The 14,952-nt window shown below is 40.0% G+C and overlaps 1 protein-coding gene across 1 annotated transcript in view; it reads right to left on the bottom strand.

Annotated features, from left to right (window-relative positions):
- Nucleotides 1-220: 220 nt before the first annotated feature.
- The window catches only part of LOC123377890 (connector enhancer of kinase suppressor of ras 2-like), a 474,233-nt gene continuing 459,501 nt past the window's right edge, over nt 221-14,952 (bottom strand). Inside the window, exons 20-25 of the mRNA XM_045031225.1 lie at nt 9,292-9,362; nt 5,993-6,093; nt 4,067-4,571; nt 3,493-3,692; nt 2,891-3,002; nt 221-1,981 (exon numbers count right to left, since the gene is read on the bottom strand). Of these exons, the coding sequence (XP_044887160.1) occupies nt 1,878-1,981; nt 2,891-3,002; nt 3,493-3,692; nt 4,067-4,571; nt 5,993-6,093; nt 9,292-9,362 (1,093 nt within the window). The 3' untranslated portion in view covers nt 221-1,877. The remainder of the gene's footprint in view (nt 1,982-2,890; nt 3,003-3,492; nt 3,693-4,066; nt 4,572-5,992; nt 6,094-9,291; nt 9,363-14,952) is intronic.

Raw genomic sequence — 14,952 nt, 5'->3', positions numbered from 1 at the left:
CCTTTGATTATTTTTCTTTTAATTATATTAAACCCTCTGAGAAATGAAGGTTGCGATCCAGTGTCTTAACTATCATTTTTGTTTATTTTTTGAGGCACATATCCACTAAGAAAAAATATTATTTTTTCTATTTTATCTCTATCCAATTAATATTTGAGAAGAAGAGTGTAAGTTCACTTTTTAATGTTTACCGAAGACTTCATTTAACATATCCTCCAGACAAGTGGCATTTTTTGATCTTTGGGTTACAATACAATGGAATCCCTCTTGAATATTGTTTTAAAATCTTAGTACAAAAGCACAGACTGTGGTTTGGGTTTGAACCAAAATGCAGCTGTTTAAATCTCAGTAAGAACACCAAAAGCACAATCCATTTAATTAGTATTCTGTGACCAATAGCTTCTTGTTAGTGCATATACAGTATGCAGTACAATTTCAAAGTGGCTTTTCCACCTTACACCATTGCTTATTTCAATACATAATACTCCTTCCACATCATATGGAGGACAGCAATAAAAAAATAGTGAGATATCTATATCTATCTATAATATTTATAGATCTGATATGAACAAAAGTTAGAAAGATACCTCTTCTCATGCTCTTTCTATTCAGTGGTGCACTAATTAAAATGTTCACATAGTAAATACATTCAGATTTGTGTTTACTGTTTGCATGAATATCACAACTCTGATTTTGGTGAATGTGTGATGGCAAGTTTTTCTCGGTCTATTCCCTGCACCTTCATTATTGCTCCAGTTCAGCAAAGCACTTAGGCACAGGCTTAACTTTAAGTGCATGCTTAAATCCATCACTATTCAGCAGAGCACTTAGGGTTTAATCCTGCTCCTCTGAAGTCAATGGGAATTTTGCCATTAACTTAAACAGCAGCAGGATCATACCCTTTTAAGCCCATGCTTACGGACCCATTGACCTGAATGGGACCTAGCATGGACTTAATTGCTTTGTCGAATTAGGGACCTAAATGTATGTTCTATCCAACTGTAATTATAATTGTACTGCAATGATTTCATGATTCAAGAGCTGGTGTGATGCAGAGAACCCAATATAAAGGTCAGTAATACTCTTCTACTAATAATATAACTATATCTTGGAATTATTTCAGGGTGAATTTTTTTACCACTGTGTCCATTGTGGTTCAAATAAATGGTGGTGTAATAGTGATAACAGAAAAATAAGTAAGTAGTATTCCTTTTTTTCAGGTACCATATCGTAAATGAACTAAACAAAACGATGCTTTCTCACTAAATTCTGGTCTCTATAAAGTAAGTAAATTTATCTCCTTGAGCCATTTTTTTTCCATTTCATATCACAACAAATAATTTGAACTTTACAATTTGATTTCTTCTGTGAAACTAGAACTGGGCACATACTGCAAAAACATTTTTCTGCAAATATTTATTTGAATTTATATATGAAATTGCTTTGATTGTTCTGTTTGCTTTCTGAGACTATTCTAATAAATAAGTTCACAAGCAGGAACGTTTGCAGAAACTTGAGTTTTAAGTGCATCTTCAAGAATATTTATGGAAAGCAGATTTTGTTTTCATAAATGCAAGTATTCACTCCAAAAATCTGATTCTTCAAATTTCTAAGAATTGAACAGAAAGAAACCATGTGATTTTATTCATCCATTTAAAACTAACTAATACAGATTGAATTTCAAATACTGAATTGAATACTTGCAATTAACTTGTTCATGAAGTATCTACAGATAAAAAATTATATGGTGAATAATTTTGAACAATATGAATTCTTTACCCAGCTTTATGACAGTCTGATATACAAACAATTGATCAGTTCAAGAATCTTTTACTTAATTCTCAGTCTTGAAGCCTCAGATTACAATATTTTAATAATTATGACTCACAGGTTTGTGGCACGAAATTCACAGTGGTGTGATTATGAAAACTGCCATAGCTACCATCTTCAGAAGCAGATGTTTTTCTTTTACCATGAAACACTTCAAAGTAGATAGAAAAGTCAGTTCAAGTGACAGCATCGGTGAACAACCAGCTTTCTTTTACTTGTATCTTAACCTCTTCTGTGCCGCACTTGCATGCCTATGGCCACTCCTTTTAAAGGCAAGCTCATTCTTTTAAAAATAATCACAACATCAAAGTGGCATGTACAGTATACCCATAGGGCCAAAGGAGAGTCTATTTACTGGATATATACACTATACATTGTAAGGCACACAAAAGTGGTTAAGTTTACTTTATTACTCTGGTCTCCTGTAATTTCATAAAGATGGTAGCTACCACTGCTTGGAAAGGTTGGAAAAAAATGTGCACCCCTAAGAGTGGCCAGTGTATTTTTTTATATATATTTCCTTCAAGAAAAACTTGTGAAAAGGTGAATTTTAGGGTATTTTAAAAAATATAAACTACCATGTTACCTTTTATATACGTAGATATGTTTACATATTTTATATATATATATCTAAATATATAAAATGGTTGTAAGAACTCATTACTATAAGCTTAGCTTTAGTATAGTCCTTAAATAAATATACTGGTATATATTTTCCATTACACTTCTGCACTGTTTCTTTCTAATGCAGAACTTGATAAGCATGTTGGTTGATAATAGCAAACAAAATAATTCAGAACAGAATAATACTTATCATGCAATGTAGTAGGCATCCTGTGGCACTATTCTCTTATCCAAGTTATTTACAATACTGCTGAGTACATTTACAAATATTACAGAGTTTGCCATATTGGATTTCTCATGGCACCCAGCAAGTGTTCATGGTGCTAGTCCTGTCAGACATGTGTTTCAATGAATGAATGTGTGTGTGTCAGCAGTGGTGCAGGGGTTACAAGTTCAGCGGCTCCATTTTGAGGTTTCAGAGCAGCGCTGTACTCACAAATGTCCAGGAAAAATTCATAGTTCTTTAGCTTCCATTCTTTGAACTTCTTTGATGTCAAGTTGGGATCATCCAGAAGATTGTTGATAGTTACCATGTCCCCTTCCTTTGCCTGTTAAATGCCAAAAAAACCACAGCATATTTCAGAAATACAATTTAAATGACATGTTATACTTGGCCTTTTATTTGTCCTTGAGTGCTAACGAAAAGGTGCTAGAGCAACTGCAATGCACACTAAGGTCCTTTATCTATACACAGAACTGTTACAGCTCACACAGTGCAATGCAATCTTCCCTATATCCGTTGGCATGATTCCACAGTGGCTTTCAGTGACCATCTCTAATTGTAAAAGTGTAGTAAATTAGGTCTTCTTGACAATTCAGTCCTTGGCATCCTCCATGACACAGGTAACAAGAGTGCCAAATACTGGCAATGGTTGTGAGGTTGGCAACTGTCCCCTACCTTCTGTTTCTCTCAGTACTGCCAAAGTTTCCTTGTGACCTAATTCTCTCTCTAAAATAAAAGTCCATACTCTGAAAATTTTAAGAAGCTACACTGTTACAATTTCATGTTGAACATAAACATTAACGGTAACAGCTTACTTTTAAAGTGCTCTTGAGAACTCTGATGTGATGAAGTTTTTCATTGATAATTGGATCATTGCACCTCTTTACAAAAGACTTCCGGAATTCCTGCTTGGTAGAAGGACGCTGCTCTCCAAAGGCTGACAAGCTGGCTTGTTCCAAAGACTTGTACAGCTCTTGCAGACCATCTGTACTTTCCCTGATTTCCTTTATGTTTTCTGGAAAAAAAAATTATTTTTTTAACAATCCAGGCAACTTTGGATGGGAGGGTAATGAAAGATCCTGAAAAGCTCAAGAATTCTGAAAGTTGCCTATAGAATAACCACCTGATATCCTTTCCTGATTGGAGAATTGATAAAATCAATTGTTCTGGTCAACAATAAAGTTGGAATCAGAACATACATAGACTTTCTGAACCAAAATTATGGTGTAGTAACTAATGCAATCTCCATATTTTCAGCTTTCTTGGAAATTATAATTCTGCCACAAAGATACTCATATAAAGCCTGATCATTCATCAGTGAGGTCAATGGCAAAGCTCCCATTGAGGTCAATGGTGAGTATTGGTGTCACAATTCCTTCAAAATCTTACCTTCTTCACAGAAACTATTTTGCTTTTTTATAAGTTTCTCTTCAGGCTTCTCTTCTGTTATGCCTGAAGACTTCACATGCCCTTTGCCCCTGACATCTCTGTTTCGTGGAAGGCTTTGACTACGTTGCTTCTGGGGCCTGTTATGAGAACTATATCCTCTTTGCCACTCCACCAAAGGGAAAGGTCCATCTCGTTCCTGATTGTGACGTCTTTGGACTGGTAATGTTGCCTGTCTTCGCTTCTCTGGTGACATTCCAGGTCGGCCACTCATGTATTCTGGGTCAGGAGGAACAGTCTGAAGAAAATGGAGGCCAGAACTGGTTAAGGGGGTCTCTATCAGGTCCTGCCATGAGCGCCTCTCTCGATAGGGAGGTCTGCATCCTGACAAGTGTGTACTTCCTGTGGCATCTTGTCGAGAATCCTCCACAGAAGAATAAGAGTGGGTAGATTCGCTTGAAAAGTGTCGACCATGTTTGGGTTCAGGGAATGGACTTGAAGAATTCACCTAAGAAGGAATGAAAATATCTGTTTATAAAGACATAATTGTGACTAGACATTGGCAAACCACAACAGATACAGTTCAGTATATGTTAGTAATAACCAAATGTTCTGATTTGTATAGTTTGGTATATCACACTATAAACTCTTAGTGAGCAAGACATAACTAACTGTGTAATACTTTATGTAAGCACTATAATTTTAACCACTCCCTATTCTTGTTTTGACACATTCTCTGCCCAAGAGCAACTCCTGCTGGAAAGGACAGGATAGCACTGGTATAGGTTTTGCAAAGACCTAACCAGCTTACAGCTAGTCCAGCAGTGTGTTTTGAGGAAGACATGGAAGCCCCCGAAAGAAACCATAACTGGATTTCCTTTCTTTTCAGAGGGCAGATGTTCCAGCCAAACAGGGAAGAAAAAAAAAAGACACTTCAGCATCCAAGAAAACTTAAATTTTAGGGGACTGCTGAGCTTATCCAAATTATTTTAATTAAATTCTGCTTGGTCTTTGTATTATTTTAATTAAAAAAAGAGAGAAAGGCAAAAAAGTGGAAAAACAGAAAGGGAGGGGCTTAACCTGTATCCCGGTTGATAAAACAGCATCACATGGGTGAAAATCAGTCTGAACTTCACCCATGTGATGCTGTTGCCTCAGTCATTCTTTCTTTGGTTCTGGTTGTGTGAGGATCGTGTCATTGACGCTGAAGAAAAATCTGAAAGAAAAATAGAGAACAGTCCTATCTGCACTTAGAAACAAAGATTAAATATCACAGCCTACTCATGTATTGTATAGCAGCAGTGCTTTTATCAGCTATCAGAACCTGCCCATATACTGTACACAAGTTTCATCAGCTATTTTTTGCATTAAAACACTTAAGAAAAATATTGCAGATACAATGGGTATTTTACAAAATGCTATATTTTGAAAGAAACTTGTCTTTAAAGATATGTTACTTATAAATAAAGTATGTTTCCTCCAGATCATGACTATTATATGCATATAATCTAAAAATCTTAATTTCCAGTAAACATGGAACACTGTAGATACAGTATAAACTCTCAGTTAATAGAGATGACCCAAGCACAAGACATTTTATTCATACTGGAGTCAAAAATCTATGTATTCCTCTTGTATTGGATTTTTCTTTTTTAAAGAAAAAAATGGCTTGACCACACTAGGTAAACACAGCAGAGTAAGACGGCAGATGCCTCTTCTTCCTATGTGCTCCCATTTCTTATTTTCAGAACATTCACTCCACCTCTTAGCCACTAGAAATGATAATATTCTCAGAGTTTACAGCTGAAAACCACCTCTGTTCTGCTCATAATGTAATTAGATACCATTACAAAACAAGCAAAATACTAATCAAAGAAGCATGGACATTTATTTCTTGGCCTTATACAGCATGTACTATTCATGACTTACTGAGGGTGTTCGATGGTAGGTGTCACATAGTGTTGAAGGGCCTTCCTGTTTCAGGGTTAAAGAGCCATCAATATCATCCTGGTCACTTTCACTCCAGTAATCTGGTAACAAAATGTTCGTTTCATTGAACTATTTACTCATAAGATAGTATTGGCAACATTTTCAAAGCATAATTGATACTTTCTCTGATCTAGACAAGGTGTAAGTCCCAGACTCTGAAGCGTCTAAGGCCTGGATTTTCTAAGATATTTAGATGCCTTAAGACAGTGGTCTCCAATCTTTTTATGCACTTTTTGAATTTAAATGCAACCCAGGCTGTACCCCGCCTCTTCCCTGAGGCCCCGCCCTGCTCACTCCAACCCTCCTCCCTTTGTCGTTCGCTCTCCCCCCTCACTTTCACTGGGCTGGGGGGGGAGGACTGGGGTGCGGGCTCTGGGCTGGGGGTGAGGGGTTCGGAGTGTAGGAGGGGGCTCTGGGATGAGCCTGGGGCAGGTGTTGGGGTGCAAGAGGGAGTGAAGGAAGCAAGCTCTGTGAGGGAGTTTGGGTGCAGGAGGAGGCTCCAGGCTAGGGCAGAGTGTTGAGGTGCAGGATGGGCTGTGGGCTCTGGGAGGGAGTCTGGGTGCAGGAGGGGCCCCTGGGCTGGGGCAGAATGTTGGGGTGCAGGAGGGCGTATGGGGAACTGGCTCCAGGAGGGGGGCTCAGTGCTGGGGATTGGGGTGTGGGAGGAATGTGGGCTCCCACTGGGTGGCACTTACCTCAGGCAGTGGCACAGCAGGGCTAATACAGGCTCCCTGCCTGCCCCAGCCCAACGCTGCCCCCAGAAGCGGCCATCACATCCCTGTGGCTCCTGGTGGGGGGGCAGGGTCTTCGCATGGTGCCCATCTCTGCAGGCACCACCCCTGCAGCTCCCATTGGCCGCAGTTCCCCGTTCTTGGCCAATGGGAGCCGTGGGGGAAGTGCTTGCAGGCAGGAGCGAAGCACGGAGACCCCTGTCCCCCCCACCCCCAGGGTCTCAGGGGTGTGCTGGCCACTTCTGGAAGCAGCGCGGGGCCATGGCAGGCAGGAAACCCCGCTGCACCACCGGAATTTTAGCAGCCGGAGATTGTGATAGACTGTCAGAGGCTCCAGGATCAACCAGTCAATCACAATGTACCGGTTGGTGACCATTGCCTTAAGACATGGATAGGTGCCTAATGGGATTTTCAAAAGAGCCTGAGCAGGTTAAGCATCTAAGTCCATTGATTTCACAGGGAGTTAAGTGCCAAACCCACTCAGGCACTTTTGAAAATCCCACTAGTTACCAATCTGCATCTTCAAACCCCTAAGTAACTTTGAAAATCTGGTACTTAGACACTTATGGCACATCTACATTGCAAAAAATCCTCTACAGCAGTGAGTCACAGAGCCTGGTTCATCTGATTTGGGATCTGGGGGCTTGAACTAGAGGGCTAAAAATAGCAGTGTAGGCATTCTTGCCTGGGGTGGAGCCTGGGCTCTGAGACCCACCTGCCTTGCCAGGTCTCAAAGCCCAGGCTCCAGCACAAGCAGGAATGTCTATACTGCTATTTTTAGCCCCATAGCATGAGTCCCACAAGCCCAAGTCAGTTGACCATGGTTCTGAGACTTGCTGCCATGGGATTTCTTTTGCAGTGTAGGTATAACCTTAGGAACCTCGGTCCCACTGACTTTCATGGACAGACTTCCTGGATGGTTGAAAGGCACTTCGCTTTCAGCTCAATGCCTCAAAACTCACCCAAGGAGTATACCTATAGCCTATCAAATCAGGCACTCCGTGTTGTGCTTATAGTGAAATTCTCTTCCCCAACAGTAATAATCAGAAAGGAGTTACATATTCCATCACAGAAGACAAAAGCATTTACAAACCGCAATATCAAAATATTCAGTTAATCATCAAGTCATTCTATTGTCCAAATCGGTATTTTATCATAATCTTGGTATTTTATCATAATCTGTATGTGATGATACACAAGACTTTTTCTCAGTTCATTTTTCTCTCCTGTTTACTATTTTCTCTTTAAATGAGTGCATTCTCCTCACCCCAGCTGTGTGTGACTTGCTCTGCTGGCTGGTGGAGAAATGGGGGGGAAGGGCTACTACCCTGTCTCTCTGTGGAGAATGAGGGAGTTATCTGTATTATTTTTAATGAACATCGTATGCACTTGCATCTCAGTTTATTGGCTTGATATTATCCTGCCTAATTTTGAGGAGTTAACTCAGAGAAGACTGTTAGGGAGGAAACAAACAGGAAATGAAACAATGGCAAAAATAAGGTACTGTCAGAGAGCAAGGTTTATTCTTCTCAGGCCCAAACCTGGCATCAAAGGGGATACTAAACCACTAATGTTCCCAGCCTAGGGAGGAAGGGGGTGTTAAGTGGCAGCAGTGGCTGGAGGTGAGCCTCTGACAGAGAGAGAGACACAAGAGAATACTGCAGAGCCTGTCGTCTATCGCTCCCAGCCAGGAGTAGAGATGGCTGGGTTGAGTGAATCTTACCCAACACTTGCAAGAAAAGAATAAAGTGATGTAAGAATGAGGCATATATGCCTTTTGTTGTTTTATCCCTCTTACCTTCTTACTATGTATCTTTGGGTGAACAAAAATCTGTTTGTTTTGATACAACTTTTTAACTCTCTTTAATCAGTTGCTGGTCACAGACTCCTAAAGAGAAAATTTCTTGCAGGTGCCAAGTACATTTGGGCCTGTTATGTTAACACAGTTTGGAATCAGGGCTGCAACCCAGAAATCCAGTCCAAGGGTGGTTGGACTTTGGGGTTCCACCCCGAGAGAGGTGAAGGAAGCCAAGCCTGTCACCTGAAGAGTGCACTCAAGAGGGACTAAAAGGGGTTTAAAGTGCAACTTGCCCTATGCCCATGTCACTCTCCCATTAGGGATTAGCACAGCTGATGGCAATAACAGAGACCTATGCAGAGCCATTTGCTTTCACTTAGCATTCTTATACTAAATGTAAAATAGCAATTCTAGTCATCATGCTTGTTTTCCTAAAGAGTGCCTTAAGAATGTTTTCTCTGCTTTTTCAAATGATCATTCTGGATTTCATTTTTCTTCTGTTTGCACAGTTAAATATATTTTCTAAGAGGTTACACATATCTTTGAAAACAAACAGTGAAAAGATACTGCCTACATTAATCAACTCATTGTGAGATATCTGTGATTTATGTCCAAATCATGAGATGACACAGTTAACAGAAGCATTGTTGGAGCCTCTCTTTCTTATCAGACCTCTAAGTCAATTTTGTTTAAAATCACAGAAGCCTTACCTTCATCTGGCCGAATATTCTTGTCATCAGGTGTATAACCAATGGCTGCAAGACCCAGACGGTTCATCCATCTAATAAAATAATAGACAAGGAAGAAGAATATTTAAAGGACTCTCCAGTAGTAAATGCTGTGGCCTACATTCTCTTATAAAGCGGAAAAAACAGAGGGAAGAGAAGTAGTAGTGTAAAAACCTATGGTTTTCAAGCTGAGAAAATCCTGACTCATACGTTCATCAGAGTAATGAGGTTACATGGAGGATGCAGCCACTGAAGTACACAAAGAGTCCGAGGAGCCATGGAGAAGAAATCTGATCTCAATACACAGCTCGTGGAGCATCCATGTGGAGAACCAGACCCTCTATGCTTCTCTCTGTAACTCACTCCGTGCAAACCTAGCACTGTTAAGAGCCAGGATGCCAATGTTCCCTCTATCACATCACCAAAGTGGAGCAGCAAATGCAAAGCACACCTGCTAATACTGCAAATAGCAGAATTAATAAACACTGACTTTTCTACGCATATTTCCATTGGATACTTAGGGGAGCATGCTGTATAGAGCAGAGGCTTCCTAAGTTTGCCCCCCTTTCAATGCAATCAAATATCCATTGAACCCTAACTGCATAGTGCTGATGTGGAAGAGCTTCCATGGTTTCGGGGAGGGGAACATACTACATTCGTTCTGATGCCCCCTCTGCTTGTTTCTGGGCATTTACATCCCTTTATGGCCTCCCATATCTGGCTCAAAGACAGATCAATTGCTGGTGCACCTACTGCCAAAGTAATAATTACTTCAGAAACCAACAACAGTATTTTCCATGGTGACATCCATTGTACATTCATGGTGATAATACAAGACAGTATTAAAATGAAAACAGAAAGATGCTCATGATTTCATGCAAACATAAATTATGAAAGAAAATTCTGTACTTATCAAATCAGAAAGCTAAAAGTTGAAATGAGACTGTAGTATATGATTGATTTCTGAAATATTAGTTTAGGTGTACATATGACTGGAGTCATAGAAGCAAATTTTGATCTCTGTTATCTTCTTGCTTTTATCTAGAAAGGAATATACCCTGACAACATCTATAATATAATCTATAAAGGGATATTACCCTGACAACATGCTACAGTTTTGCACACACATTTACTCTTTTATCCCTGAGCTGCTCCTTATTTGACAAGAGGATCTGGTATTTTCAAAACCAGACCATAAGATAAAGCATATTTTGGGACTAATTCCCCAAACCCCATCTTCATTGAAATACTCTGATTTTGTATTTCTACAATATATTTACTTGAATCGTACAAAAAGAAGAAAATGAACAAAATTAGAGAGAAGGTAAAGATACTTGATTGAAATAGAAGGCTCCAGAAGGAAGTCTACCAAGGGTAATTCATTTCCTTTTGCCTGCATATAGAACGATCATGTTACACTGAATGAATCAGCCAATTTTCAGCAACAATGAAACATCTAGATCACAATGGACGAAGAAAAAAACCCTAATATGAACCCTAATATGTTTTCTATGCCAGATTTCTCTTGATAACTAAAAAAGCATTCTCTCATTCAGAAATATTAAAAATGTGTTTATAATAGAAATTGAGAACAATCAGGCTACAGCCTCAAATATTTCCTTAATCAACAAAGACTTAACAGCTGTCTAAAAGATAACAGTTTCCTTATACAGTGAGATTACATGCTTTTTGGAAGCAATTCTGCCCTCTTTTAAATGGCACAACTTGAAGCTGATACAGTTAATCAACCAAGGATAAAATTATTAGCCATGTGACAAGATCACCCTTCAAGGGCTTCTCATAAGAGACAAACATTCATGAACAACATATGTATTACCATAACGTTGATTTTTGTGCAAGTTACACGAAGATAGGAAAGAAGTATATTAAACTACTTACATGAGAACAATATTTAACAATAAATTTCTAACTCACTGAATTTGTGTGTATTTTGATGGTATAGCATATGAAAAGGGATATAAAATTAGGGAAAAGTCATTGCTACCATAAAAAGAAGGCAATGCAGAAGTGAGATAAAATGGTCTAATGGTTTAAGCAAAGACTCGTGAATTGGAATGCTTTTGTTCTAATATAGGATCTGTCACTGACTTCTATGTGGCCCTCAGCAAATCACGTAATTTAGCTGAATCACAGCTTTCTCAGGTGTACAATAAGGAGAATGACCAACTTAATTTCAGACTTGCAGGGGTGTTGTGAGAATTAATTTATTTGTAGACCTTTGAAGATATGAAAAACTATTAAAATGCTAAGCATTATTGTTATTAAATGAAAAAAGGTGGGACATTTAGAATTAGGAATGAAAATGCAGGCCATTTTTCACAAACATCAGATGCAAATGTTAAAACTGCCTACAGACATCTAATTTATGTGATTTGCCATCCCAAATAACTGACCTTGAGAACATACAAGAAGTTATTTTTAAACAATGAACAGTTCTTTAACATTTTCTCCACTATAATACCCAGCAATACAAGTTCATTCAACAAAAGGCATGTTTATAATTTGTGAGATACTTGCTTTTCTTTCCAAAACCTATTATTTACTCCAGTAACTGAAATCTCATTTCCCCTTGTTCATTACTAATAATGTGTTGGTAATTTTAAAATTATGTTCTTGAATCGCCAAATTACAGATCATAATATGCCACTGGTTGTAAATATAAAGTTCTCACTTATGTAATTAAATATGAGAGGTTTGTCACGTTTCTTTTCCTTTAGAAACATTTTATTGGTGTCTTGCTTTAGAAAAATACTGTTATTGTTTGTCTTTAGACACTTATGACCTGATACTGATCTCATTTTCTTTGCGAGCTAAGTATAAATTATGACCTCATCCATCAGTCCATACTCAAGCAAAATAACCACTTTCAGTTGGAGTTTCACCTGAATAAGGACTGCAGGTCCAGGAATGATAATTGATATAATTCAGAGAAGGAAGATTATTCGGTCACAAATGCGTAATAATTTATTTTTGTTGACATTTACCAAAACTTCAAACTTACATTAAATTCACAGGAACACCTTGAATGTACTAACAAAGTTACTAGTATGCATATGTAGAGTGTATTTATGCAAAACTGGCTATGTGAAGGAGTAGAGAGAGATGTCTGCCAGGCACAGCAGGGGTTAAAGAAAACCTGTGGGTTCAGCTAGCCCCACCCTGTTATACCTGCAGCTAGTGCCTGGCCTGGAAGGGGGAGAAAAGACGGGAGCCTGGCTCAGTTAGGGGCTGACTGGTGAAGAGGCAGGAGCTCTCTGTGTGTCTGCCTGAAGGCACAGACGCAACCTGCCTGCCAACGCAGCCACTGGAAGCAAATAAGTCTTCCCCTGCGAAGGGGAATCTACCACCAAGCCCCAACTGTGGGGAAACTGGACTAGCAGGGCCATGCCCAAACTAAAGGATTTACATAGGGAGCAGCTCAGACAACAGGTCCTGAGCCTCCCCATCATGGCTGGGAGCAAGATCCAGTGCCCCTGTCAAGGGGTGTGAGTGGCCCAGAATTCTGAGCCAGGACCTGAGGGAAAGGAGGGCAGGTCCCGCCCTCCAGCCCCTATCCAACGATCTAGCCGCTAGGCTGCCCAGCCACAGAAGACCCTATCACAGGCTACAAACATGATAGTGAAGATCATGCAGGGCATTAAAATTTCCCAAAAAACTGTGAGAAAACTGTAAAAATTTCTCTTCAATTGACAGAGGCAAAACTATCTGTACACAGATGTTATCCCATTCCACCTCAATAATCTAAACATTGGAAGGACTGCCATTTTATTCTTTCGTAATCTCAAAAAAATTAGGTTTTTAGCTTCAATATGAGTAGATATGCAATAACTTACATTATTTGATATCATAGAATATCTCAATTTCTTTAATATTTTGGGACTTATTTGAATTAAGAAAGTATGACCATCAGGTTTATCAAAAGTACTGTATTTAGATATGTTCTCTTACAGACCATATCACTGTATATAATTCCAAAGAAAATTGGGAAATTTCTAAAGAGGATTATGCACAATTCAGTTTTATTTGTACTACAGAATTACAAAATTGAAAGAATTTAAGAAAAGAAATTAGAATAAAAAATGTTATCGAGGAGTAGTCTATCATTTTCTAGCTACATGCATTAGATTTGTGGTTAAAATGTTAGTAAAAGTGGACTATAGCTTCAGTCTGATTAACTTCCTTAGTATGCAGTGTATACCAGTATCAAAGATAATCATGAAGGTGAATCTCCATAATTCTTATTAATGAGACAGTGTTTCAGCATCTGATTTTATCAACCTCCCCCATCCTCCGGAATAAGAAAAGGTTACTGAAGTGATGGAATGCTATTTATTTATTACACCACAAAAATCTCTAGTTCCAAAACTTAGGCCTGGTCTACACTAGGACTTTAATTCGAATTTAGCAGCGTTAATTCGAACTAACCGCTCAACCGTCCACACCAGGAAGCCATTTAATTCGAACTAGAGGGCTCGTTAGTTCGAATTTGGTACTCCACCCCGACAGGTGGAGTAACGCTAAATTCGACATGGCTAGCTCGAATTAGGCTAGGTGTGGATGCAAATCGAACTTAGTAGCTCCGGGAGCTATCCCACAGTGCACCACTCTGTTGACGCTCTGGACAGCAGTCCGAGCTTCGATGCTCTGAGCAGCCACACAGGAAACGACCCGGGAAAATTTGAATTCCTTTTCCTTTCTGGACAGTTAGAATCTCATTTCGTGGTTGGACATCGGGGCGAGCTCAGCAGCACCGGCAGCAATGCAGAGCTCTCCAGCAGAGGAGTTCATGTAATCTCTGAATAGAAAGAGGGACCCGGCATAGACTGACCGGGAACTCTTGGATCTGATCGGTGTGTGGGGCGAGGAGTCTGTGCTTTCGGAGCTGCGCTCCAACAAACGGAATGCAAAGACCTACGAGAAGGTCTCCAAAGCCATGATCCAGACAGAGGATACAGCCGTCATGCAACGCAGTGCCGCGTGAAAATCAAGGACCCCAGACAAGGCTACCAAAAAATCAAAGCGGCAAACGGACGCTACGGAGCCTGCCACCACTGCCCCACCAGTGACCATGGACTCTGATGATGGGACAGTGTCGACGGACAGTTCCTCGACGATGTTCACGGACGGGGAAGATGAGGAAGTGTTTGTGGAGGACGAGGCAGGCGAGAGGGCTTACAACGCTGGTTTCCCCGACAGCCAGGATCTATTCATCACCGTCACGGAGATCCCCTACCAACCCTCCCCGGCCATGAACCCGGATCCTGAATCAGGGGAAGGAGCACTCGGTAAGTGCTTTAACCATGTTAACTTTTATTCTTAATATAACAGGAATCTGAAGTGTGTGAGAAGGAGGTCTCTCTCTATATGGTGATAGAACAGAAATCCTCCTGGGAGATCTCCACGAAGCTCTCCTTCCGTTAATCGATAAGCATCAGCAGGAGGTTCCTGGGGAGAGCTGCCTTATTGGGTGCTCCGTGATAGCACCCTTTTCCGCGCGAGGCTTTCATGCGGTATTCAGGGAGCATTGCCTCCCCGAGCACGGCTGCATAGGTCCGTGGTTCGTGATAGATTTCACGCAGCATGTGCTCTCTATCTCCTTCAGTGCCCGTCCTCACGGTGATC

Source organism: Mauremys mutica, chromosome 9, assembly GCF_020497125.1.
Source record: "Mauremys mutica isolate MM-2020 ecotype Southern chromosome 9, ASM2049712v1, whole genome shotgun sequence".
In the NCBI taxonomy this organism is placed as follows: domain Eukaryota; kingdom Metazoa; phylum Chordata; order Testudines; family Geoemydidae; genus Mauremys; species Mauremys mutica.
Note: the sequence above shows the minus strand (reverse complement) of the source record. Positions and strands in the feature narration are given on the sequence as shown.